The sequence below is a fragment of the Betta splendens genome, chromosome 11, assembly GCF_900634795.4.
Source record: "Betta splendens chromosome 11, fBetSpl5.4, whole genome shotgun sequence".
Taxonomy (NCBI): domain Eukaryota; kingdom Metazoa; phylum Chordata; class Actinopteri; order Anabantiformes; family Osphronemidae; genus Betta; species Betta splendens.
Genome location: NC_040891.2, coordinates 901,232 through 925,886, shown reverse-complemented (window position 1 = coordinate 925,886; position 24,655 = coordinate 901,232). Strand labels below are relative to the sequence as shown.

General features: G+C 43.1%; 2 protein-coding genes across 4 annotated transcripts in view; both read right to left on the bottom strand.

The window, feature by feature from the left end:
- The window catches only part of gabbr1b (gamma-aminobutyric acid (GABA) B receptor, 1b), a 142,978-nt gene that overhangs the window by 88,988 nt on the left and 29,335 nt on the right, over positions 1–24,655 (bottom strand). For all 3 annotated transcript variants that reach the window (XM_029167437.3, XM_029167438.3, XM_055512974.1), the window contains exons 3-4: positions 13,028–13,198; positions 5,051–5,152 (exon numbers count right to left, since the gene is read on the bottom strand). In XM_029167437.3, the coding sequence (XP_029023270.1) occupies positions 5,051–5,152; positions 13,028–13,198 (273 nt within the window). The remainder of the gene's footprint in view (positions 1–5,050; positions 5,153–13,027; positions 13,199–24,655) is intronic.
- Positions 7,069–13,005, bottom strand: LOC129604859 (uncharacterized). Its single transcript, XM_055512975.1, has 2 exons — positions 7,418–13,005; positions 7,069–7,333 (listed from the first exon to the last, which is right to left on the bottom strand). The coding sequence occupies exon 1, from the start codon at positions 8,777–8,779 to the stop codon at positions 7,796–7,798; it is 984 nt and encodes a 327-aa protein (XP_055368950.1). The 5' UTR covers positions 8,780–13,005; the 3' UTR covers positions 7,069–7,333; positions 7,418–7,795.

Below are 24,655 nucleotides of genomic sequence, written 5' to 3'. Positions count from 1 at the left end.
CACATAAACACAGGGGAAGAAACTCTTGTCCCTCTGCCCCCCCAGATTGCCTGTGACTACAGTATGCTGTCAGGATTATGCTTGGTGTAGGACCCAAGGGCAAAGCGGTGGGACTGAGTGAATTTTTAACACCATTTAGACAAGTGCGGGTCAAGGGTCATTACACAGGTAGGCAAAAGGGAATGCAGGCGTGGTTCAGGCAGGTGATGATCAAAGACAATCTTGGCAGGAACCGACGACAAAACACAAGGCTTAGACAAAACAGAGTCATGACTTGAAACAAGGTTTGGTACACGGCATGACTTACAGGTATGCATGCTGTAAAGCTGGATCATGGACACAAGACAATCTGGCACTGAGCTGGGTGAATACTCAGGCTTAGAGGAAAACTTCACAGATTTTGAACAAGGGTCGACCAAAACGACCTTGGCTAATATTTAAGAATAAAGAGAGACTCAGATTGCTACATAATTTCAATGCAGAAAATTATCATTTGTTTTTCCCGTAAGGCACCTCAGAAGATTGTTTGCATTGGACTCAAGTAGTGCTTCCTGGTTTTCTCTGTACCTGCCAAGCAATAGTCAGACTGAGAGGGGGCGAAGCCAGGCTGAGAGGGGGCGGAGCCAGTCAGTCCACCATTGCATACACCTACAGCACTGATATTGAATGGGCGGACAACCTGCTCTGGATTATTTTAAAGACAGCGAGTTCTGTAGCGTTAAAACAGTCTGATATTCAGTGTTACTTGTATGATCCAGAGTGCAGCCCAGAGAAGTTACAGTATGCAGAGTGGGCGCTGTCACAGCTGAAAGGCGCCCGCATTGAGATGACAGCGAGGTAGCTGACAGGGGGGAGATCCGCCCACTGGAATGTTTACAGGTTCTGTGTGCAGTAGATAGTTGGTGGTCACCACACGCCAATGTGAACAACTGAATATCCTTGTGCTGAATTTCACCGCTGCTGATTTTGTCCACCTGAAGCTGCGGATGATGAGAGACAATGAAGCACATGAGATACCAGCTCAGGCGTCGAGGATCGGAGACGTCTGGTGTTGGGGATCCAGAGCACCTTGGCGAGAAGTGGGCTACTTGAACAAGAAGGAAATGACTGAGATGAGAGAACAAGGCTCTGTTGGAATGCTACTACTCAAGTAACCCTAGTCAGAGGGGTTACATGTACTGTATAGAATGTGCAGTTTATGGGAACGGAGAAACCCACATTCAAGGCTGACGGTGAAGCAACTAGTAGCTCAGTGTTCCAACATCCACAAACGGCAACTGCTATCACAACTTGAGATTGACAACACAAATGCTACGGCAAGGGGGAGCCAGGACGCCAAGTCAGAGGGGAGGTTTCACCATCTCCCCAACCGGAAATTGGGTACGAAGCCCCAATGAGCACAGACACGCTGAGCGAGGCAGCGACTAACCTGAAAGATAAGATCATGGCGAGATTGAACAGGCAACCCCGAAGCCAACTACAACTGCTAAGTGAAGAACCATCAGAAAGTCTCATGGAAGACGTGAATGCAGCACTGAAAGTGATCCCTACCACAACAATTACGGAAACCAATAAGCTGATATACGCTTCAGCATCAGTGATCCTAAAGATGCTTGGCTATAAGAGCAACCATGGGAGCCATGAGAAACAATACCCACCATGGAAACGAAGGTTGGAGGCAAAAATCAAGGCAACTCGGAGGAAAGTGAGCGAAATGACAGAGGCCCAGAGAGGCGCAATGAAAAGACAGATGCCCAAGAGGTACAGTCAGATGCCCTTACCTGAAGCATTTAAAACTGCCAAGCAAAGGCTACAAGCCTTGGCCAGCCGCCTAAAGAGATACACCAGAGACAACGAAGCCAGACGAATAAACCGGCTGTTCGCAACACAACCTGCAAAAGTGTACTCTCAATGGCAGAGCAGACCCACCAAGGCTGGAAACTGAACAGTACTGGAAAGGCATATGGGAAGCGGAGGCGTCACACAACAGTGATACACAGGGAAGACAACAGCAACCTCCCTGAACAGAATCCAGTGACTATCACAGTGGCAGACATCCTTAGGTATGAAAAACTGGACAGCACCTGGCCCTGACATGATCCACGCCTACTGACTAAAGAAGCTCACTGCAATCCATGGGCGCCTGGCAGGACAAATGAACCAGCTGCTATGGGATGGGACTCACCCTGAATGGCTAACCAAAGGGCGAACAATCCTGATAATGAAGGATCCCTCAAAGGGTACAGTCCCATCCAACTACCAACCAATAACCTGTCTCTCCACAACATGGAAGCTCATGTCAGGCCTCATTGCAGCTAAGATAAGTTGGCACATGGGTCAATACATGAGCGAAGCACAGAAGGGCATTGTTAAGGATACCAGATGAGCCAAACACCAACTCCTGGTAGACAGAACAGTCGCCCAAGACTGCAGAATGCGACACACCAACCTGTGCACAGCCTGGATCGACTACAAGAAAGCCTATAACTCAATGCCACACACATGGATCACTGAATGCTTGGAGCTGTACAACATCAATAGAACTCCAAGGGCCTTCATTGCAAACTCGATGAGGTTGTGGAGAACCACCCTTGAAGCCAACGGGAAGCCACTTGCCCAAGTATCTATCAAATGTGGCATATACCAAGGAGATGCATTGTCCTCACTGCTGTTCTGCATAGGTCTGAACCCCCTCAGCCAAATAATAAACAAGACTGGCTATGGATATCGACTCCGGAACGGGGCCACCATAAGTCACCTCCTCTACATGGATGACATTAAGCTGTACGCCAAGAGTGAGCGAGACATCGACTCGCTGATCCACAGCACCAGGATCTACAGCTCGGACATTGGGATGTCATTCGGGCTTGGGAAATAAACAGGCAACAACGAATGCGGCAACAGCCAAATACCTCCAACGAGTAAGGCAAGTCCTAAGAAGCCAGCTTAATGGCAAGAACAAATCCCGGGCAATAAACAGCTACGCCCTGCCAGTGATCAGATACTGTACCCTGCGGGAATAATAAGGTGGCCAAAGGAAGACATACAGACCACAGATGTTAAGACACGAAAGCTCCTCACCATGCATGGAGGGTTCCACCCCAAATCTAGCACTCTGAGACTATACGCTAGCCGCAAGGAAGGAGGCAGAGGACTAGTTAGTGTGAAAACTACTATTCGGGATGAAACATCCAAGATCCATAAGTACATCAAGTATAAGGCCCCGACAGATGACGTGCTGAGTTAATGTCTCAGGCAGTGGAGAACAGAGGATGAGATGCTGGAAGAGGGACCGTCATGGGAGGACAAGCCCTTACATGGGATGTACCACCGGAACATAACTGAAGTGGCTGATCTCAACAAATCCTACCAATGTCTTGAAAGGGCCGGGCTGAAGGACAGCACAGAGGCACTCATCCTGGCCGCACAGGAGCAGGCCCTGTGCACCAGAGCAATAGAGGTTTGGAAGGTGAAGGCCACAGAGGTGCCTGTGGTGATCGGAGCACTGGGGGCAGTGACCCCCAAACTGGAGGAGTGTCTACAACAGATCCCTGGAAAAACATCCAACATCTCAGTTCAAAGAAGTGCAGTCCTAGGAACAGCAAGGATACTGCGCAGAACCCTCAAGCTCCCTGGCCTCTGGTAGAGGACCTGAGCTTGGAAAATGGATGAGGATGATGAACTAAGAGTCTCACTGCTGAGCAGGAAAAAACTGACCTCTGCCTGAATGGAAATCAAAACATCACACAAATGTGCAGGACATGAACTAATAAGTTTAGATGTAGTAGTTGGATGTCTACATTTAAACAACTCAGGCAGAGCCAATAAAAATCAGTGTAATGCAGGCAACTCCCTGAATAAATGAAACTGTAAGCAAAATAACCCTGATCATACAGCCAGGTCCATAAATATTGGGACTTCACACAATTCCATTTTTGGCTCTATACACCACCACAATCAATTTGAAATCATACAAACAAGGTGTGCTTTAACTGCAGACCGTCAGCTTTAATATGAGGGTATTTACATCCAAATCAGGTGAACAGTGTAGGAATTACAACAGTTTGCATAAGTTCCTCCCAATTGTTAAGGGACCAAAGGTAATGGGACAATAGGCTTCTCGGCTGTTCCATGGCAAGGCGTGTGTTATTTCCTCATTATCCCAATTACAATGAGCAGATAAAATAGTTCATTTCAAGTGTGCTATGTGCATTTGGAATCTGTTGCTGTTAACTCTCAAGATGAGATCCTAAGAGCTGTTGCTATCAGTGAAGCAAGTCATCATTCAGCTGAGAAAACAAAAGAAACCCAACAGAGAGATAGCAAAAACATTAGGCATGGCCAAAAACAACTGTATTGTGTTGTGGTGAAGAAAACACCTTCCCAACAGTTGGTCAGATCAAGAACACTCTCCAGGAGGTAGGTGTATGTGTGTTAAAATCAACAATCAAAAGAAGACTTCACTAGAGTGAATACAGGGGGTTCACCACAAGATATAAACTATTATAAAGTCTCAAAAACAGAAAGGACAGATTAGATTTTCCAAACAACATCTAAAACAGTCTTCACGGAACTGGAACAACATCCTATGAACAGATGAGACCAAGATCAACTTGTACCAGAGGTGCAAGAGATGGTAAGAGAAGAGTATGGAGAATGAAAGAAATTGCTCATGATCCTAAGCATACCACCTCATCAACAACAGCAACCAAAGAGTTTCCTAAGGTAAAGATGATTCTTCTTTCACCTAAAATATGCTGTAATACATAGCTTGCAGTTGCACTCAATCCTGTGAGTCAGCCTGACAGGATGTGGGCAGATGTAACAAAGCACTTCATCTTGTAGACCTCCTATACAGTAAACACTGATAGATTTAGGCACTACACCTAAAAATAGTCAATGTGAGCACCTTACGCAAATGCAGCAGCCTGTGTGTAGTTTATGCAATTTTTGTTTTTTAACCTTTTTGGTTAGGGTTGTATCTTTCAACATCCAGGATTTATTTCTAAGTAACCTTCCATGAGCTCCAAAAGAAATTTTGTTTTGTTACCTTTAAATTTTTGACAGCAACAGCTGGGTCGGTAAGGAAGCTCTGACGAACACTAATTTCAATCTCTGCTTCCTTCACCCTCTCCTCAAGATCATCCAAAGTCTGTAAAACACAGGCACACAAACATAATAATAGAAATGGAAAGGTAGGTCATAAAAAAAATAAAAAGCAGAGAAGGAGGATCACAGAAAGGGAAGGGGGAGTGTTCGGAAAGAGACGGTGCATACTGTAGGTGATTATATACAATATACTATACAGAATATACTGTACTGTACTATAGTCTGTAGTTATTGTTCAATGCCCCCTACAATTGCAACATCATGTTTAATTATTAGTTTTTATAAATGAAACTTCTATTATATGTTGGGGAACAAAAGAGCACAAGTTATAATAATTAGGATTATACTATCTGCCAGTTACGTTTCTTATTTAGGATTTACAAATGTTTATTAGCTGAATAGTAACAGTTATCAGTGACCATTGTCCATACATTGATGATTGTTGATTGACGATGATTGATACTTTGAATTAATTACAATCAGCTCACCTTGGTGTAGAGGCAATACTTACACAGCTTTGTTTTGATTTGTATTTAGTTAATTTGCATTACTTGACTAATTTAGATAAATCAAGTGTTATTAAGAAAACAGACATGGTTTTATTTTCTCTGTATGGTTGACGGTGCATTAGTTTATATTTGTAATGGTCTCTTTGTACAGTCATACTTATGTTTATGTAGAACCACTGTTCACTATTATCTAAGGGTGCACCACCCTGCAGAGAAAACTCATTTCGGCCGCTTGTATCCGAGACCTTGCCCTTTCGGTCATGACCCAAAGCTCATGACCATAGGTGAGGATAGGAACGCAGATTGACTGGTAAATTGAGAGCTTTGCCTTTTGGCTCAGCTCCCTCTTCACCACGACAGACCAATACACCGATTGCATTACTGCAGCCGCTGCACCGATCCGTCTGTCAAACTCATGCTCCTTCCTTCCCTCACTAGTGAACAAGACCCCAAGATGCTTGAACTCCTCCACTTGGGGCAGGAACTCTCCAACCTGGAGAGAGCAAACCACCTTTTTCCGGTCGAGAACCATGATTTGAAGGAACTGATTCAGCTGCTTCACACTAAGCTGCAAACCACACCAGCGCACACTGGAGGTCCTGGCCCAATGAAGTGCACAACAACATTCTATCTACCCATTTCATTCACTTCCTTTGATTTTCCTCTCTGTCTTCACTCGCTAGTTTCATCAAGCACTTCAACTTTCTTGTGCCTGCCCTGGTTGTATAGATACTCTTTCGTGTAGAACTTGCTGGTCTGTCTGCTTTTATGCCTTAGCCAGTGTCGGACACACCCTGATCTAGTAAAGCAGGAAAAGTCCTGCTGGAGGAGCTTTTGTTTAGGGTTGTGTTCTCTTTGTTTTGTTTTGTCTTGCTGTGATGTCACATTACTTCTTGTTTTAGTTCTTGTAATTTTTCTCACCTGTCTAATAAGTATTTAAGTTCCTAGTTTGAGTCCAGTAATTATTGACTCGTTATTCGTTACACTGTTTCATTGTGGCTTCGCCCCTTTTTTGTTAAGGTTTGTTTGTTCTAGTATTCTGTAATAAACCCGTCTGTGGTGTCACTGTGTGTTTTTTGTTAAATTACTAATACTGTATGTGTTTTTGAGTTGTTTGTCCTTCTGCTGCAATGATTTTAGTCCAGGATTTCTGTATGTTGGAGTTTAGTTTTCAGGATTTGGTCCTACATAATGTACGCTTTTACACATTTTAAAGGGTTTTTAAAGTTACTGTAAATCAAATATGCAATAACTAAATATATATAAACCACCAAAAATATATAAAACTATGATATATACAGTAAATATAACATGAATACTACATATTGATTATAAACTTCAATATCTACCAAGTATGTAGAGTTACCACAAAATATGAGAAAGTTTATTTAAAACATTGCAATAATTATATCATGTAAGACAATACATTTTGTGCAGTCCGGATATTCTCACAGGGAATCTATAACCAAAATAAAAGAATAAAAAACATAAATTTAACAATCAAGTTAGAAATAACAATAATAGCAGTAACCACTTTATATATACTTACTAAACTAAACTGATATGAGTTCTTCCACTCTAATTTATTAATTAGATGATGAAGGAAGGATGACACTGTTGTTCTATTTCTTCTCCATCTCTCTGGTCTCTCCTGGCTCACTCTGGTTTAAGTAACACATTTTGTTCCATCCTCCAGATTTATTGTCTTAGGAAATCTATAAGCAAAATAAAATAGAGGCAAAAACAAATTCATATCCCGCTACCAATGCCGATGCTGCATTATACCACTCTATTCTCACCCTCCCGTGTGGTCTCATCCACTTTCCAAGCTCGGATCCTCTACCAGAGGCCAGGAAGCTTGAGGGTTCTGCGCAGTATCCTTGCTGTTCCTAGGACTGCACTTTTCTGGACTGAGATGTCGGATGTTTTTCCAGGGATCTGTTGTAGCCACTCCTCCAGTTTGGGGGTCACTGCCCCCAGTGCTCCGATCACCACAGGCACCACCGTGGCCTTCACCTTCCAAGCCTTCTCCAGTTCTTCTCTGAGCCCTTGGTATTTCTCTAGTTTCTCATGTTCCTTTTTCCTGATGTTGCCATCGCTTGGTATTGCCACTTCCACCACTACGGCTTTCCTCTGCTCTTTGTCCACCACCACAATGTCTGGTTGGTTCGCCATTACTATTCTGGTGTTTCCCACTTTGACCTTGGGGTTTCCAGTCCATACTCTGCGCAGATGTTCCTGTATACTATGCCAGCCACTTGGTTATGGCGTTTCATGTATGCTTTCCCTGCCAGCATCTTACACCCTGCAGTTATGTGCTGGATCGACTCAGGTGCCTCTTTGCACAGTCTACACCTTGGGTCTTGTCTAGTGTGGTAGATCCGGGCCTCTATGGGTCTGGTGCTCAAGGCTTGCTCCTGTGCAGCCAGGATGAGTGCCTCTGTGTTTATTGCCCGGGATTTGTTCTTGCCATTGAGCTGGCTTCTTAGGACTTGCCTTACTCGTAGGAGGTATTTGGATGTTGCCGCATTCCTTGTTGCCTGTTCAAGGTTGCCGTTTGCCTGTGGTATTCCAAGGTACTTGTAATTGTCCTCAATGTCTGCTATTGTTCCTTCTGGGAGTGAGACCCCTTCTGTGTGGATTACCTTGCCTCTCTTTGTCACCATCCTCCCACATTTCTCGAGCCCGAATGACATCCCAATGTCCGAGCTGTAGATGCTGGTGGTGTGGATCAGTGAGTCGATGTCTCGCTCACTCTTGGCGTACAGCTTGATGTCATCCATGTAGAGGAGGTGACTTATGGTGGCCTCGTTCCGGAGTCGGTATCCATAGCCAGTCTTGTTTATTATTTGGCTGAGGGTGTTCAGACCTATGCAGAACAGCAGTGGGGACAGTGCATCTCTTTGGTATATGCCACATTTGATGGATACTTGGGCAAGTGGCTTCCCATTGGCTTCAAGGGTGGTTCTCCACAACCTCATCGAGTTTGCAATGAAGGCCCTTAGAGTTCTTCTTCTTCTTATGAACTTCAATGACAGGTTAACAAAAAAAGTTTTCACACAATGCGTGATGTCATCAAAAAATCCAATGGTGCACTGGAAACAATCTACAGCATTATAAAAAACTGTTGAAATTACAGAAATGTCTAACAGTGTACGCATTAGATTTTAACTTTGAGAGTATCTTGTCCCGTGTTAATTATTTGTCTACACATTCTTGTTCTGTCTTGTGTTTAATTAAATTAATTATTAGGTTCAGTTCTGTTTGAGTCGTGCATTTGGGTCCTGCCTTCTGTTTAGTTTGTCTGGCCAGGGCTTCAAGCTGAGCTGGCCAGTGGTCTAGTGATTTGAAGTTTTAGTACAGTTGGGAATAAGTAGGTCCCTCAAGACGAGTGAGCCTTTTGTGTATGTTTGAGAATACCTTGTAACATAATTTGGGTGTTGTATGGGTTACAGTTATGTGTAAATGTGTTCTTACAGTAAGTCATAGTTTCCATGTGTATGTTAGTGAGGATTCATGTGTGTTTGATGAACATTTGTGTTGCTTTATGTTAGGCATCCGAGAGAGACTACAGTGGCAGCGGTTCAAAGTGACTAGGGTTTTTACTGCAGTACCGACGCGTCGCCACGGCGCAGCGAGTGCGTCGCTGACTAAAGATTTTTAATCCTGCAGCCGGCTGGAAAAAATCAGGACGCTAGTCTCGTTTTAACCACCAGGTGGCGCAGCGTTCATTAGAAGCCTCCAAAGCGCTACAGCGTAACTGAGGTCCGACTGTTCATTTCTACCTGTAACACACATATATTACACCAGACCTATTTTACTATTAAGTATCTGTTGTGTGCTAAAACATGGGGAGTGTGAAGGGCAACAACTTGTTGATGGCTTAGTTATTTTATGTTCACTGCAAAGTTATAATTGTTCTGTGTGGTTTAAAACAGGCAGCGCCACAGCAGCAACACGTTCTTGTTTTTATTCTCCTCAGCTTATTCGTGTCTTTAAATAGAAGGCGTCTCTTAAAAATATGTACACACCCACCGCTCTAACATCCGATACAACATATTGACTTCACATAATACCATGATTATGCGTCGCGGTTTAATTAATATAATTTGAATGCGCAAGTAAAGACGTAGAGCGCAGTCCATCTGCGACTACAGCCGCTTATTTAGGTTTTAAACTTCCACGACTTGTTAATGAATGTTTTCCAATAGTCGTAGATTTTATGTAAATAACCGTAATAATCATAGGAATTTGTTTTACAGCAGTTGTCGATCGTAATTTTGACAGGACGCCAGAAATCAGCAGACCTACAGCGACGCATTACAGCAACATGTTTGTTCCTACGCGTTTACTCTGTGTCTGCAGAACTGCAGTTTGACTTGTTTTGACTGTGCGTGTCATTGTAACTGAGTGGCTGAGAGCACTTATTCGACCCGTGTACGTTTCAACATTTTCATTTCCCATCCGTCCATCCAGCCACTTTCACCGGCGTTTTTGTTTCTCTTTCGTTGAGCGGCAAACGGATTTTAATCAAAGCACCGCCTTACAAACCAATAAAACAGGCAAAAATATGTCTTTTTTACAAAAAGACACGGAATTGGAGGTAATATGTTTTTATTGTTTAGAGACAAACGGAAAACAAAAAGTCGTTCTCTCGTTACCTCTGCTTATAATTTGGTGGAGACATCAACCTCTTACACAAACACGTGACGTGTTTCGGAGTCATGTGTCCAGACAGAGAGTGACCAATACACAAATGTATGGATGTGCAAATGCAGGCTACGAGAGGAACGGGGGAGTGGTGCACGAGATGTAGCGAGAATTTGTTTTGACTGTGCGTGTCATTGTAACTGAATGAGTGGCTGATGTGACTTATTCGGCCCGTGTATGTTTCAAAACTTTCATTTCCCATCCGTCTATCTATCCTGAATAAAAGCACCGCGTTACAAACCCATAAACCGAACAAAAATATTTTTAACAAAAACACACGGACTTGAATTTAAAGCTGTTTTTTCGTTTAGAGAAAAACGAAAAACAAAAAACCTCTGCTTTTAATTTTTAATGGAAGCTCATCCGTGGACGGGTCGCGGGGCAGCAGTCTTAGCAGAGAGCTCCAGACTGCCGCTCGAATGAAACACGAGATCGAATGATATGTGATGTGTTTCGTACTCAGATGACTTGGATCTGAGTTCGACCAAGCTTTTGTTTGTCTCATGTTTGCTCACAGTCGCAAAGGAAAACTACACACCCCTCCCCCTCCTTCGTAGAGGCGCATAGACATGCTAATGTGTTGCTGCTACTCGATCAGCAGGTGAGAAATACTTCAGCTTCAGGACAAAGCTCCGTGGGAGACTGGGCAGCATCGGGCGGCGTGATCAGCTGCAGGTCTAAGACTCATTAATGCAGCAAGTAGTTTGTTCTACATACGTTTACTCTGCAAAAATAAACGTATGTATTTATCGTAGCTTTCTGGTCTAAGTTATTTGTAGCACTTCGACATTCGTCTAAAATATGCAGTGCATTTTAAAATGAAAATACTATTATTATTATTTATTACCTTTATTGTAAACACAGTATTAATTGCACAATTTGGACTGGCGAAGATTTGCGCTTCTTTCATAATAATCATGGATAATCAAGGAAGAAACTGCAGTTCATAGATGTTATTCAGGGACGGTTTAATAAAGATTCAGTGTGGTTTTCAACTGAACTGTCATCCAAGGTCGTGCATTATCAAATGAATGCGCCTGTCAGCGGGGAAGACATCAACTCTATTCAGTCGCTCTTCAGTCGCTGCTGCCGTCTCCTCCCCAGTTCACACACCTTAACACTAGGACTACTGCGTTTTCTAAATATACCAGTTCCTTCTACAAGGTGTTCCTACGAAGTTAACCAGCTGTTTATTTCGTTATTACTCCTTTCACCTGTACCACATAAAGTCATTGCAGAGCTACAGCCATGTTCCTACGAAGTTAACCAGCTGTTTATTTCGTTATTCCCTCTTTCATGTCCGTCTGTTGAATGAAAGTGGGCGTTTTATTTACAAAAAAAATTAATACGTTTCCAGATTGACCGGTGATGCCGCACGGGTTGCTCTCAGTTAAAACAGCTGTTTGAAGCAGGGAAAAGCGAGTTAGCTGTCCTTGTCGATGCCTTGACAATGTTTTATCATCGGTTAGATCTCTGAGCCCCGACTTTTATGTCTTCTTTGGATTAAAAAACAAATGTTGAATGTTCTCAAATAATATAATATTGCCGCCCTCCGCAGCTCCCAGTGTTTGTTTTTTTCATTGAAAACGTGGGCGTTACCGGTGGCAGACCACTGGTCTAGATCATCCTTATTCACTTTTTTAAATTGTAGTAGTGTAACCTTAGTTAGTATTCCTTTTTATTTTTTTTATTTTTTGTTTGGGAAACGTGACATTTCAGCTACTGTGATTTTATTTGTCATCAACATTAGTTCCTACTTGTCCTTGTTGACGGGGGACAGGAAAATGTGACGCGCGTTGGGTGAGAGCGGCGTAAAGAAAAAAGTGTACATGTGCTGTACTGTCTTGCCGTGTGGTGCATTAAAGAAGCATTCCACGTAAAGAAAATTGCCCGTACCAACAGCGAGAAATCAGGGTTACAGTAGCTTGTCTGCCATAAATCGAACGCTGCACGCGGGAGGGCGCACCGTTCAGCTTCTTATTTTCGGTTTTAAACTGCCATAATTTGCCATAATTTACTTACGTTCATAACTTCATACTATAACGCGACTAGCGGTTCATGGTCTTGGCGATCCATGCACTAAGTAATACAACGTTGTCATCTCGTGATCACATGATGATGATGAGACGCTGTTTTTCCAATAATTAAAATAAAAAAACTGCTTCCACTCAGACTCGAACCCCGGACAAAAAAAAACATTGTGTCCATGCACGTTAACCACTAGGCCACCCAAGACCTGATCATTAGGTGTTCTACAAGAGGCTATATGACGTAAGCAACTACGGTGTTTTAGGACCAAAAGTGGGAGTCAATCGCCACCTACAGGCCAGAAGGACGTAACACACTCCTCCCGCAGTACAAACCCGGCACTGACGCGGCAGATTTGAAACCCAAACACGGTGGGGGTAGACACTTTTACCGGCTGCCTCTGTAGTTTTTGTGAGAGTTTTTTTTAAATATCTTTCATATCTACTTATACGTGTATTTTCTTGTTAGCTCCTGCTTGTTTTCTTTGTGTTCCCCTGGTAGTTCCTGCTTTGCAAATTGAATATTTGTCTCAGATTGTATTTTCTTTACATATCTTTCATTTTGAGCATTCTGGTGTTTCCTCTACTTGTTTGAGCTAGTGTAACAAGTCACTATGTTTTGTGACTGGCCTGGTTAGTTTTCTGATTTGTTGGTTAGTTTGTCATACTTACTGATGTAAAGACTTCAGTTGTTTGCTGAATGGTGGCAATCTTGGTCCACTTCCACTTCTGAAAGAGCTGTACTCGAGTGGGGTTGTGCAGCGTGGCAGACGGATGAGTGCGGAAAAAAGTGGGAAAGCGCTGGCGGTTGGAAAGAGCTGGAGAACTGGAGCCATATGACAACTAAAAAACAGAAAGAAACAGTGTTGTCATCCTGACTTGAAACTAACTGCATAGAAAAGCTAAATAATACGAAACATAAAAATATGTAAAACCCAGGTTTGATTCTTGACTTTTGTCAAGTATGTTCAATGATCATTGTACAGCATAAATAGGAATCAATTGATTATATTGTCATGTGTGTCACTTTGGGAAAAAAATGTAGACACCAAAGGCAATATTCAATCCCAGGTCACCAGCTGCAGAGACTCATGCATTTACTACTTAGCTAAAGTAAACTGATACCATCCTATACATAGGCTGTAAATGCCACTATACAAATCATTAAAAACAGAGCTGTGGCTGACTTCACCGTTACTCACTGTCACCAAACCTAAGACATCTGTGCTTTATCTAAACGTACCTTATCCGTTTACCATCCCCTATATCTGTGCTGGGATCTTACATGCTCCTCGTTTTGTGAACAAAATCACCAATGTCACAACCAATCAATGTCACATAGCTATACATGTATCTATATTCACAAGTAACATGAGGTTGTGTCTGATCGGCCTGTCTGTCTCTGCTTGGGCTGATGTCAGTCTCATGTCTTTCATGACTCTTATGGCTTGAATTGCATTTGTTCTCTATCTGTCATAATGTCCCGTGTGTAGCATCCACAAGTCCACAATCCACATTTTACATGTTGAACAGGAGGTGATGTTAACTCTTGTATAACATCACCTCTGGTGAGACACTCTGACACTCTGCCCTAACCATCCAACCAAAGAGAGCAGGGATGCTTTTCTCCTACAAGAGGACTGTTGCATAAAACAGCAACACACATATGGTTCCAGGGGCTTGTTTCAAAAAGGAGGTTCAACAAACTCTGAGTTCAAACCTGAACTCTGAGTTGACTTACACTGAGTTTTAAAACCTGGAGTTTTCGGTTTCAGAACAGCTGAGAAAAGTTGGTTTAATGAACTCCAAGTATATTTACTCTGAGTTAAGCATGTGCACCGCAACTATAAAAAGCCCTGATCAATGTAGTGAAGACATTACGAGTCCCCATGGCAAGAGGACAACAAAAGATGTCCGGAAATGGATTCTATTTTACATTTTACAGGCAGCCAGTGCAGAGAAGCTAATGTAGGAGAAATGTGATCTCTCTTTCTAAGTCCTGTGGCTGCAGCATTTTGAATACGATGTAGGCTTTTTAAAGAGCTGTTAGGACATCCTATGAGTAAGCAGTTACGGTAGTCCAGCCTAAAGGTAACAAATGCATGTGTTATGCCCCTAAAGCGGGGAGAAATTGTTAGTCACGAGTAACAAGCGATGTTTCCTCACTGGTCTTTACTCGATTGAGGAAAGCAGCGCGATGTTCCCAGATATGTGGGAGGAGACCCGACCAATCGATTTCAGGTCAATAGATTAAAGCGATTGCCTGGATGATCTACTTATTATTGGGTCTCACTCGTGACACTCTCCCCCACAAAACAGATGTTGTCTCGACATCAAACTGTTTCGCAACATTTCCTCTCAATCCCACAAGGATGTAAGATTCATTACAACTGAAATGTCAAAGGGCACAATTCAAATACAAAGTAAAGTCAGTTCACAATGCCCTAGCTGTATCAACAGTCCGTAAGAGTGTTTTCTTTTGCTGGTTCCTAGTCCATCAGTTGTCCGCATAGACAGTCTTCAAATCTGAGCACATAACCATCAATTGTCCATAGCATAGCAGAATTCATCAATTGTTCATAGCAGCAGTCTCGGCGTGCTGGAGCCCGTAGATGTAAGGGGCCTGATAATAATATGGCTGCAGGACTGGCACCCATGGAACCATTCCCGGTACATGAAAGGCAGGTTGTGGGTACAGGGCTGGCTGAATGTTGTAGCAGGAAGGACCTCCTATCTGATCATAGGTCATACGTTTCGGTGGGTGTCTCTCTCTGTTTGGAAGCTGATAAGGTGGTCCTTGAGGTTCAACAAGAGCATCCCCTGTAGGACAGATGGGTGGCAACGGTTCAAGCTGGTTTCCCATAGTGTTCTCACAACCACATTACTGTCCATCAGCTGGTCTCGACCAGGAAGGTGTTCAGGATTTGGAGCTAGTGTCTCTGTTCTTTCATTTTCAACTGAAAGCCTGTGTTCCAAATCTAATTCTGGTCCAGAAAATTTTCTTTGTTTCATTACTGGAAGAGCAGGAGCTGGCATTATTTCACAATGCAGGTCATATTCATCTCCCCTGTCATCATTATCTGGGGGTAGTACAGTCTCTTCTCTTTTCTTCTCTTTTGATGCCCTTTGCCTGATTTTGTTTGCAGTTGTGCCTCAAATGGTAAGTATTCACATGACATCAGCAAATTTCTGTGTAGGACCCTGGAGCGGCCCCTGCCATTCTCTGGTGTCACTTCATAAATGGCAGGTCAGAACTCATTTGTCTCACCACAGTGTGAACGGTTTCTTCCCAAAAGTTACGTATTTTACCTGGGCCTCCCCTTGGTGTCAGCACCAAACAGCACCTCTCACTCTGGTGTCATAGTTCCTCTTGCTCCTTTCAGCAGCCTTTTGCGCATTCTTATTTGCGATTGCATAAGCTTCCTCCATACCTTGTTTCCATCTATCCACATAGTCCCGCTGATTGCTGGGGCTTGACTCTGCATGCAGATCAAACAGTATGTCCACCGGAAGCCTGGGTGATCTTCCATACAGAAGATAGAATGGCGAATAGCCTGTGACTTCACAACGTGTACAGTTATAGGCATACACCAGCTTGTTAAGGGAATCCTTCCAGTTTGACTTCTAACAATGTCCTGTTCATGCGCTCCACCTGACTGTTCCCCATCGGGTGATAGGGTGTCGTTCTGGATCCATTCACTCCACTGAGTTTCTTTAGCTGACTAATTAACTGGTTTTCAAATTCTCTCCCCTGGTCGTGATGGATGCGAGCGGGAAAGCCAAACTTCAGCACATAATCGTTGAAGATGAAGTTTGCAGCAGTTTTTCCTGATTTAGATGTGGTGGCATACGCTTGAGCAAAACGTGTGAAGTGGTCCACTATGACAAGAATGTACTCGCATCCTCTCTTACACTGATCTAGGTGGGGAAAATCAACACATACTAGTTCAAAGGGTTGAGATGTCACTATGTTTGTCAGGGGAGCTTTGATGTCATGGCATGGCTTTTTCTGTTTCAGGCAAATACAGGCTTTAGTCACCAAATGCTCAATGTCAGACTGCATATACGGCCAGAAGAAGCGGTCTCGCACCAAGGACACTGTGCGGTCAGTGCCTTGATGTCCCATGTTATTGTGCAGCTCTTCTACAGTAACACCTTTCCTCTGTAGAGCTCTGGTAGCACTAACTGTTTGCGTGTGGGTGTTGTCCAGTACAGAATGTTGTCACTGTCTGAACAAGCATTTTGTTTTTGAACTGAATGTTGAACACTCTTTGAATGATGGCTTGGAGCCCAACCGTTTGTAGTTTAACACAGGACTGATGACAGAATCTAATTCTTGTGCCTCTTTAATCTGGTCCTTTGTGATGAGGGTTACTGGTTTAGTGATGGTTGCATCCACTAAGGATGACATAGCTGCAGCTGTGAGTGACCAGGTTGCCGAAGATTCCTTCCCTACTTCCACTGACTGGATCACGACAGACACGGTATCAACTAACAACTCCTTGGAACATGCATTCATGAGAGACTTAACATCCAGTGGCATCCTTGACAAAGCGTCTGCATCACTGTTTTCCTTCCCTGGTCTGTACTGGTGAAAGTACAGACCAGTGAAAATCAGCCAACTCTGCAACCTGGAAGTGGTTGCATTCAGTTTCAATTCTAGCTTGCCTGCATGGTAGTGGTAATTCTTTTCAGCTGCTGTTAGCGTACAGGACCCATAGGTTATTACTCTCAGCTTACCACCTTGTCTTTGGTACAATACCGCTCCCAAGCCTTGGTGCAAAGCGTCAGTGTGCACAATAAACGGCTGAGTGAAATCAGGGAAGCCTAAGACTGGTGGATGAAGCAAACAGTCAATCAGCTGTTCAAGGGCTTGTTGATGCTGGTCAGTCCACATAATTGGCCTGCTTGAGGGCACAACCCGGCTCAGTCTCTTGTTCTTTGCCTTCACTAAAACTTCTGTTTCTTTATTTGTGTCTGCGTTGAGGAGCTCGTATAGGCAGCTGGCTTTTCTGGAAAAGTCTTTGATGTATTGTCTATACTCTAGTAGGTGAGCAGGCCTAACATCTTTCTTAGCTGTCCCACAGTCTGTGGTCTGATATCCTTCAGTGCTGCCACTGCCTCGAAATCAGCAGGATCAACTCGGCTCCCTTCCGCTGAGACTCTCCTGCCTAGGTAGCGGACCTCAGGTTTGAATAAATCACACTTACTGGGCTTGAGTTTGATGCCATACTGCCTGAGGTGCTGAAGCACGTTCCTCACATCATTCACATGATCCTGGAAAGACCCGCGGAAAACCAATGTGTCGTCTAAATAGGGGATGCAAATGTTGTCACGGAGCCCATCCAAGCATTCCTCCATTGCGCGTTGAAAAGCTGCAGGTGCATTCATGAGGCCGAAGGGGATGCGTATCCACTCATAAAGTCCCCATGGTGTGACAAAAGCTGTTACGGCCTGCTGTCCTCGGACATAAATCCCTGGTGGTAAGCTTTACCCTGGTCTAAGAGGGAGAACCAGGAGTTACCACCCAAACCGTCCATGATGTCTTGAACCTGGGGTATGGGTATGGACTGGCAACACTCCTTTCTCAACCCTGACTAAAGTGTCAACAAGCTCCAGACCCTCTGGCCAATGAGGGCTTAGATCATGCTCAAATAACATGGTCACAGCTTCTTCAAAGGGCCGAGGAGCTACAAGACAGTCAATATCAATGCTACTGTGTTTTGGTACTGTAATGTTCCCTGGTTTTGTCTTCACGTCATACTCCTCTGTGTTTTCTGTGCTAACAGCCTGTATAAAAGCCCTCACCTTATTTCCCTTTAGGTTTGGGAAAGCTTTCCTGACTGTGCTGTACTGGCTAGTCTTCTCAGTCTTTGTTAAAATGTGCTCAATAACATTAAAACCTATGATGAATCAGTTCTTTTGTCTGATTAGGTTCAGAAGCTAACCTGAATGTTGTTTCGACCCAGTGAAATCCCAGGGATTTTAGTCCCATTTGCTGCAGTCAGTGTCAGAGAATCTGGTGAGTCTAGGATTTCAAAAACATTCCTCATCCTTGTGTCTGGTAAGAATTTTTCTTTCCATCTTTCATTAACGATGGAGACCTGAGAGCCTGTGTCCCATAAGGCTTGAAGTCCATGTCCACCCAGGTAACACTGGACGAGGCATTGCCTGCCCACTAGGGAAGTAACCCTGCAAAGGTGTCCAGCTCTGACTGATAGTAGGATGTCGCTATAATTGTTCTCTCTGTAGAGGTTAGGGCTCTCGCTGTTATCTACTAGGTGAGTACGTCTCTTATTATGTTCAGTCCGGTGTTGTTTTTGGCATTCTGTGGAAGAAGATAGTCCTTTTTTGGAGGATGAGCATATTTTCAGTTTCCCCTGTGGCCCTATGCTGCCACAATTAGTGAACTTCTGGGACTGACTGTTGGATATGGTTAACACCCGTCCCTCGGTGGTAACCGTCTCTTGTTTAAAGGAGCTTCTCTTGATGGTCTGAAACCTCTTACCTTGCAACCAGCTTGAAAGTGTTCTACGCTTCCACACCAAATACAGTGCATACAACGCTCACCTCCTCCAGCCTGCTGGCAGATGAAACACTTCCTTGGAGCATGAGAAGGAGGGTTGGTGTATTGGTGGTTCGGGTACTGATGCTGCACTGGGACTGGTACCGGGACCTGGACAGGATGGCTGTAATACTGTTGGGGTAGACTAGTTGGCAGGGCTTCTCTGTCTGGCCTCCTAATTGCAGGTGGGGCATAGACCTGAGTCTGAAACATGGGCTGCTGTAATGTCTCTTTAATTTGAGCTATTTCTGCACCAAGGGCCGTGAGTGAAGCTACACCTGTCTTCAGTTCAGCTATTTCTGAGATTAATTCAGTAGGTATTGTCACCTTATGCTCCTTTGCAGGGCATTTAACAGATGTTGTTTCCTCCAGCCGCAATATTCACAATATTTGTGACTTTGGCTGGCTGTGCAGTGCTATACTTCTTTTTATTCCTCCTTTCGGCTTCATTAGCACAGGCAGTGTTTAACCTCTCTAACAGGAGCTCTTCAGAAGTCCCAGAATCCAACAGAAGAGGCTGCATGTCCATCCTGGTGCTGTCACACTGCAGGCCAGTCAGTACTGTGTGCAGGCACATACGTTGAACTAGAGCTGGGTCATAATTGAGGCCTGACTCTGACTCTTGTGATGCAAACAACACCTTCTGTCTTAAGTCTAAAATTCTCATAAGGAAGCTTTGTGGAGTTTCTTTACTGTGTTGAGCTTCTGAAGCAAGGTGTTGGTAATGTTCTGTAGCGCTCTTCTCTTGGAAATTGGACTGCAGGATGTGTCTGCGGGTCTGAGGGTCAGATGGGGCTTCCCCTCTAAGTAACTACGTAGCTGTAGGCCTGGGGAGATAGCTCTGATTATGGCATCAACTATTTCAACATAAGGGTATCCTCTGCTTAGTCCATTTTCTTTCTGGTGAGCCAGACTAGAGAATGTTAGTCTATCTTTCTGACCTGGTTCGCCTATTTGACCTGAAATTTTGAAATCCTTACGCCAATAAGAACTCAGCTGATGTGGTAGGTTCCCGGATATTGATTGCCTGTTCATCTGGGGATCAGCATGATTGTAGGGTCTGCGAAGCGGCTCAGTTGAGTTCGTTCTGATTGGCCCACTGGCCCCTGGTTGGCATCCATTCTTTTTACTGACACTACATCTCCCTCAGTTTTCCCTACTTCATTATAACCTGTGTTGACCAAATCTGCAATTTTGTCTTTCAATAGAAACCATTCTGACATACCTTGATCTTCTAATTCTGTCACCTCCTCTCTCTCAAGATGCTTTATCATGTGAGTCACCAGTGATATGCAACTTTTCCTTGTAACATCTGATATGTCAAGGAAGTCACAGATTTCCAGTAAGTTGATTGATTAGAGTATGCAACTCTGCTACTACCTCGTCCTGTAGCTCTTCTAAGGTTTTCATGTTGACAGTCAAGCAGCAGGTCTTGCTGTGCAGTAGTTGACTTTGAAGTGAGTGGTCTTTACTTTCCCTGATGCTCTCTGCTGGCTCAGGTGATATACTCAACCTGTTTCCTTCACTTGTCCTTCAACAGAAGATCCTTGCTGAGCTGCCTGCCTGAGTTGTAGTATGGGGGGATTTAGCTGGCTTGGATCTCAGTAACCAGGTTATGGACACTGTGTTTCTAAGCAGCAATCCCAGCGGAGAAATTGTTCGTCACGAGTAACAAGCGATGTTTCCTCACTGGTTTTTACTCAATTGAGGAAAGCAGCGCGATGTTCCCAGATATGTGGGAGGAGACCCGACCAATCGATTTCAGGTCAATAGATTAAAGCAATTGCCTGGATGATCTACTTATTATTGGGTCCCACTCGTCACACATGGATGAGTTTCTCTGCATCGCTCTGAGAGAGGATGCTTTTGATTTTAGCAATATTTCTAAGATAAAAGTAGGCGGTTCGGGAGATTTTTTAATGTATGATGTAAAAGAGAGACCCTAGTCAAAGATGACACCAAGGTTCCTATCTGACTCAGTAGTGTCTCTCTCAGATTTGTAGGCGCAACAATAAGAATTTCTGTTTTATCTGAATTTAGTTAAAGGAAGTTTTGGGACATCCAGAATTTGATGTCTTTTAAACATCTTTCAATTTTGACAAGTTGATCTGTTTCATTTGGTTCCAAAGACATATATAGGTGAGTATCATCTGCATAACAATGAAAATTAATAGAATGCTTCCTAATAATCTCAACTAGAGGAGACATGTATAGGCTAAACAGAATTGGACCAAGCACAGAACCCTGTGGTACTCCATAGCTAATCCTTGTGCATGTGGAGAATTTCTCATTAACATGAACAAACTGGAATCTGTTCAACAAATATGATTTAAACCATCCCAATGCTGTTCCTTTAATTCTGATTCTATGTTCTAGTCTCTATAATAGAATGTTATGATCAATTGTATCAAATGCAGCACTAAGATCTAACAGGACATGGACAGAAACTAGACCATTGTCCGAAGCTAATAGAAGATCATTGATGACTCTAACCAGAGCTGTTTCTGTGATGTTTTCTAAATCCTGACTGAAATCTTCGTACAGGTTATTCCCACTCAGGTGGTAATATAATTGTTTAGCCACACTTTTTTCAAGAATCTTAGAAATAAAGAGTAAGTTTGAAATCGGCCTAATTCTTCAGGGTCCAGGGTAGGTTTTTTCAATAAAGGTTTGACCACAACCACCTTAAAAGCCTGTGGTACATAGCCTAAATGTAAAGATTGGTTGATTTGATTTAATATGGACGAGCTGATTAAAGGTAGAACTTCTTTGAGTAATCTGGTTGGGATTGGATCTAAAAGACAAGTGGACAACTTGGAAGAGTTGATTATTGAGGTTAACTCCATATGAGTTACAGTATGGAGAAGAAGCTGTCTAGGTAAGACAGAGGATTTGGTAAATTTAAAGTTGATGGATCCAGACAGTGTATTCTGTCATTTGGAAGAAGTTGCTGCTTGACTTCTCTAATGGTGATCATTTTATTAGTAAAGTAATGATGAGTTAATGAAGTCATTGCTGCTGAGATTTAAGGGGATAGTAGACTCAACACAGCTATGACTCTTAGTCAGCCTGACCACAGTGCTGAAAAGAAACCTGGGGTTGTTTTTATTTTCCTCAATTAAGGAGGAATAATATGTTTTTCTAGCAGCACAAAGTGCTTTTTTATATATTATTAGACTGTCCTTCCATGCAATGCAGTTTACTGGTCCTGTGCTTTAGGCTGCAGATCTCTACTATGAAGCTAACCTCTTCTTCTCTGAAGAAGAAGGCAGAAGGATAAACATCTGCTATAGTAACATTTCTTTCCAGCTGCTGTAAGGTCAATTATGCTAAATTCAAAAGTTAATAAGAAATGGTCAGATAACAGAGGGTTTTGGGGAAGAACTATTAAATTATCAATTTCAACCCTGTATGTCTTGACAAGATCGAGGGTATGGTTAAAACGATGAGTGGGTTCATTTACCTGCTAAGTAAAACCAATAGTGTCTATTAAGGATTTAAAAGCAGTGCCGAGACAGTTGCTGTCAGTATCTACTGTAAATGAATGTTAAAGTCTCCCATTACAATGACTTTATCTGTGCTAAGGGTGCTGGGTGAAAAAGACTCAGAGTGAGGCTCACAAATGAGTTATAACTATGTTTAGGTTTAGGAGTAATTAATAAATCTGATTTATAAATTGCTGCTACTCCTCCACCTCTACCTGTACTTCTAGGAACATGATAGTTGATGTGACTCTTTGGAGTCGACTCATTTAAAGTAACATATTCATCCTGCTGCAGCCAGGTTTCAGTGAGACAGAACAGATCTATGTGATGGTCACTTATCAAGTCATTTATTAACAAGGATTTAGATGAGAGAGATCTGATATTTAATAAACCACACTTTATTAACTTACTGTTACAGTACAGTACTGTTCTGTGAGAGGAACTGTTTTGATGTTTATTAAATTCTGGTAAGTCACTCCTCTTTGATTTGTTTGTGACTTGTATAGTTTAGGTGGTCGAGAAGCAGACACAGTCTCTATGCGATAACTAATACTAGGAGTGGGTGGCAGCTGTAGAGAACATGCAGAGAGGCGTGTAAGACTGCGACTCTGCGTCCTGGGCTCCACTCTGAGTTGTCACGGAGTGGGGAGACTAAGCAACATGGCCATGTTACTAGAAAGCAGAGAGGCTCCGTTCAACGTGGGATGGACGCCGTCTCTTCTAATCAACCCAGGTGTTCCCCAAAAAGTGCTCCAATTAGCCACAAAGCCCACACCGTTTGCAGGACACCACCTAGACAACCAGCGGTGGAGCGATGACAGCCGCCTATACATGTCATTGCTGGTCACATTGGGGAGGGGTCCAGAGAAAACTACGGAGTCCGACATTGTTTTGGCGAACGAACACACCGACTCAGTGTTAGTTTTAGTGACTTTCGATTGGTGTAACCGGGCCTCATTAGCTCCTGCGTGTATTACGATCTTAGCGTACTTACACTTATCCTTAGACAGGAGCTTAAGATAAGACTCAATGTCGCCCGCTCTGGCCCCAGGCAAACACTTAACTATGACCGCTGGATTCTACTTCACGTTTCGGACTATGGAGTCACCAATGATCAGAGTGGGTTTCTCAGCGGGTGTGTGTGAGCCGTGACCCAGCCGTGCTAGGACTGGTAGCAGCTAACCTAGGAGGCACCGCACCGGCTAAAGGGACCTGGGGCCCGTTTCAAGAAGGAGGTTTAACAAACTGAGTTTAAGCTAAACTAAGAGTTGGTTTAAGCAACTCCGAGTTGATTGACTCAGAGTTAAGCGCGTGCACCGCAACGATACAAAGCCCTGATCAATGGAGTGAAGATATTACGAGTCACTATGGCAACAGGACAACAAAAGACGTCCGGAAATGGATATGACCTCAAGCATATAGCGACTACGAGCCTATATTCCGTAGAAAGAGCAACACGGCTGCAGCAGCGAAAGAGAAAGAATTAGCTTGAAAGAAAATAGCTGCTTGAGTAAATGCGTAAGTTTACATTTTAATCATACAGTGTTCGATGTAACTAATTACTAAATAATTTTAGTATTGTTGTTATATTTCACTCGTAAAGTAGGGACCTTTAAAGTAATTGTTCACTCATCTAAGGAGTTACTTCAGTAATTGTATAAAATACCGATGTTTGTATGAATTAAAAGTGCAGTATGTCTATGCATTTTTAAAATTCCTGTTATGGTTGATGTGGTATTTGTAAAGTAATGATAATTCAATAATCCAATACGTTTTATAGGGAGCATTTATTACATTAATCTAATTACGTTTTTAAAAGTTACCTTAAACACATAAGAATTTAATTTCAGTTTTTATGTAGGCGCAATCCTGCAGGCATAGAAGAACGTGGCTAAAAATGAAATATAAAAACATAATTCAAACAGGCATAAGGCACGATCATATCATGGGTGTAGACTAACTGACTTTAAAACATTTGACATATTAAACAACTAAATATCATGCAGAGTGTACTGTAGCAGTGCAGCTGCATTTTCAACATGGATGTAATGTAATGTTTTCACACAGTTAACTCAATCAATTCCTGGAGGGAGTTCATCAGAACCAGTCACTCCCCAGGATACAAGTGCATGTGTAAAATGTAAGAGGTCTACTTATATATTTGATTTTTAACATAGGCTACTTTTGATATATCCATTTCTTAGACTCTGGGTTGGGTTCTTTGTTGGTCTTAACAGATTCTGATGGTAA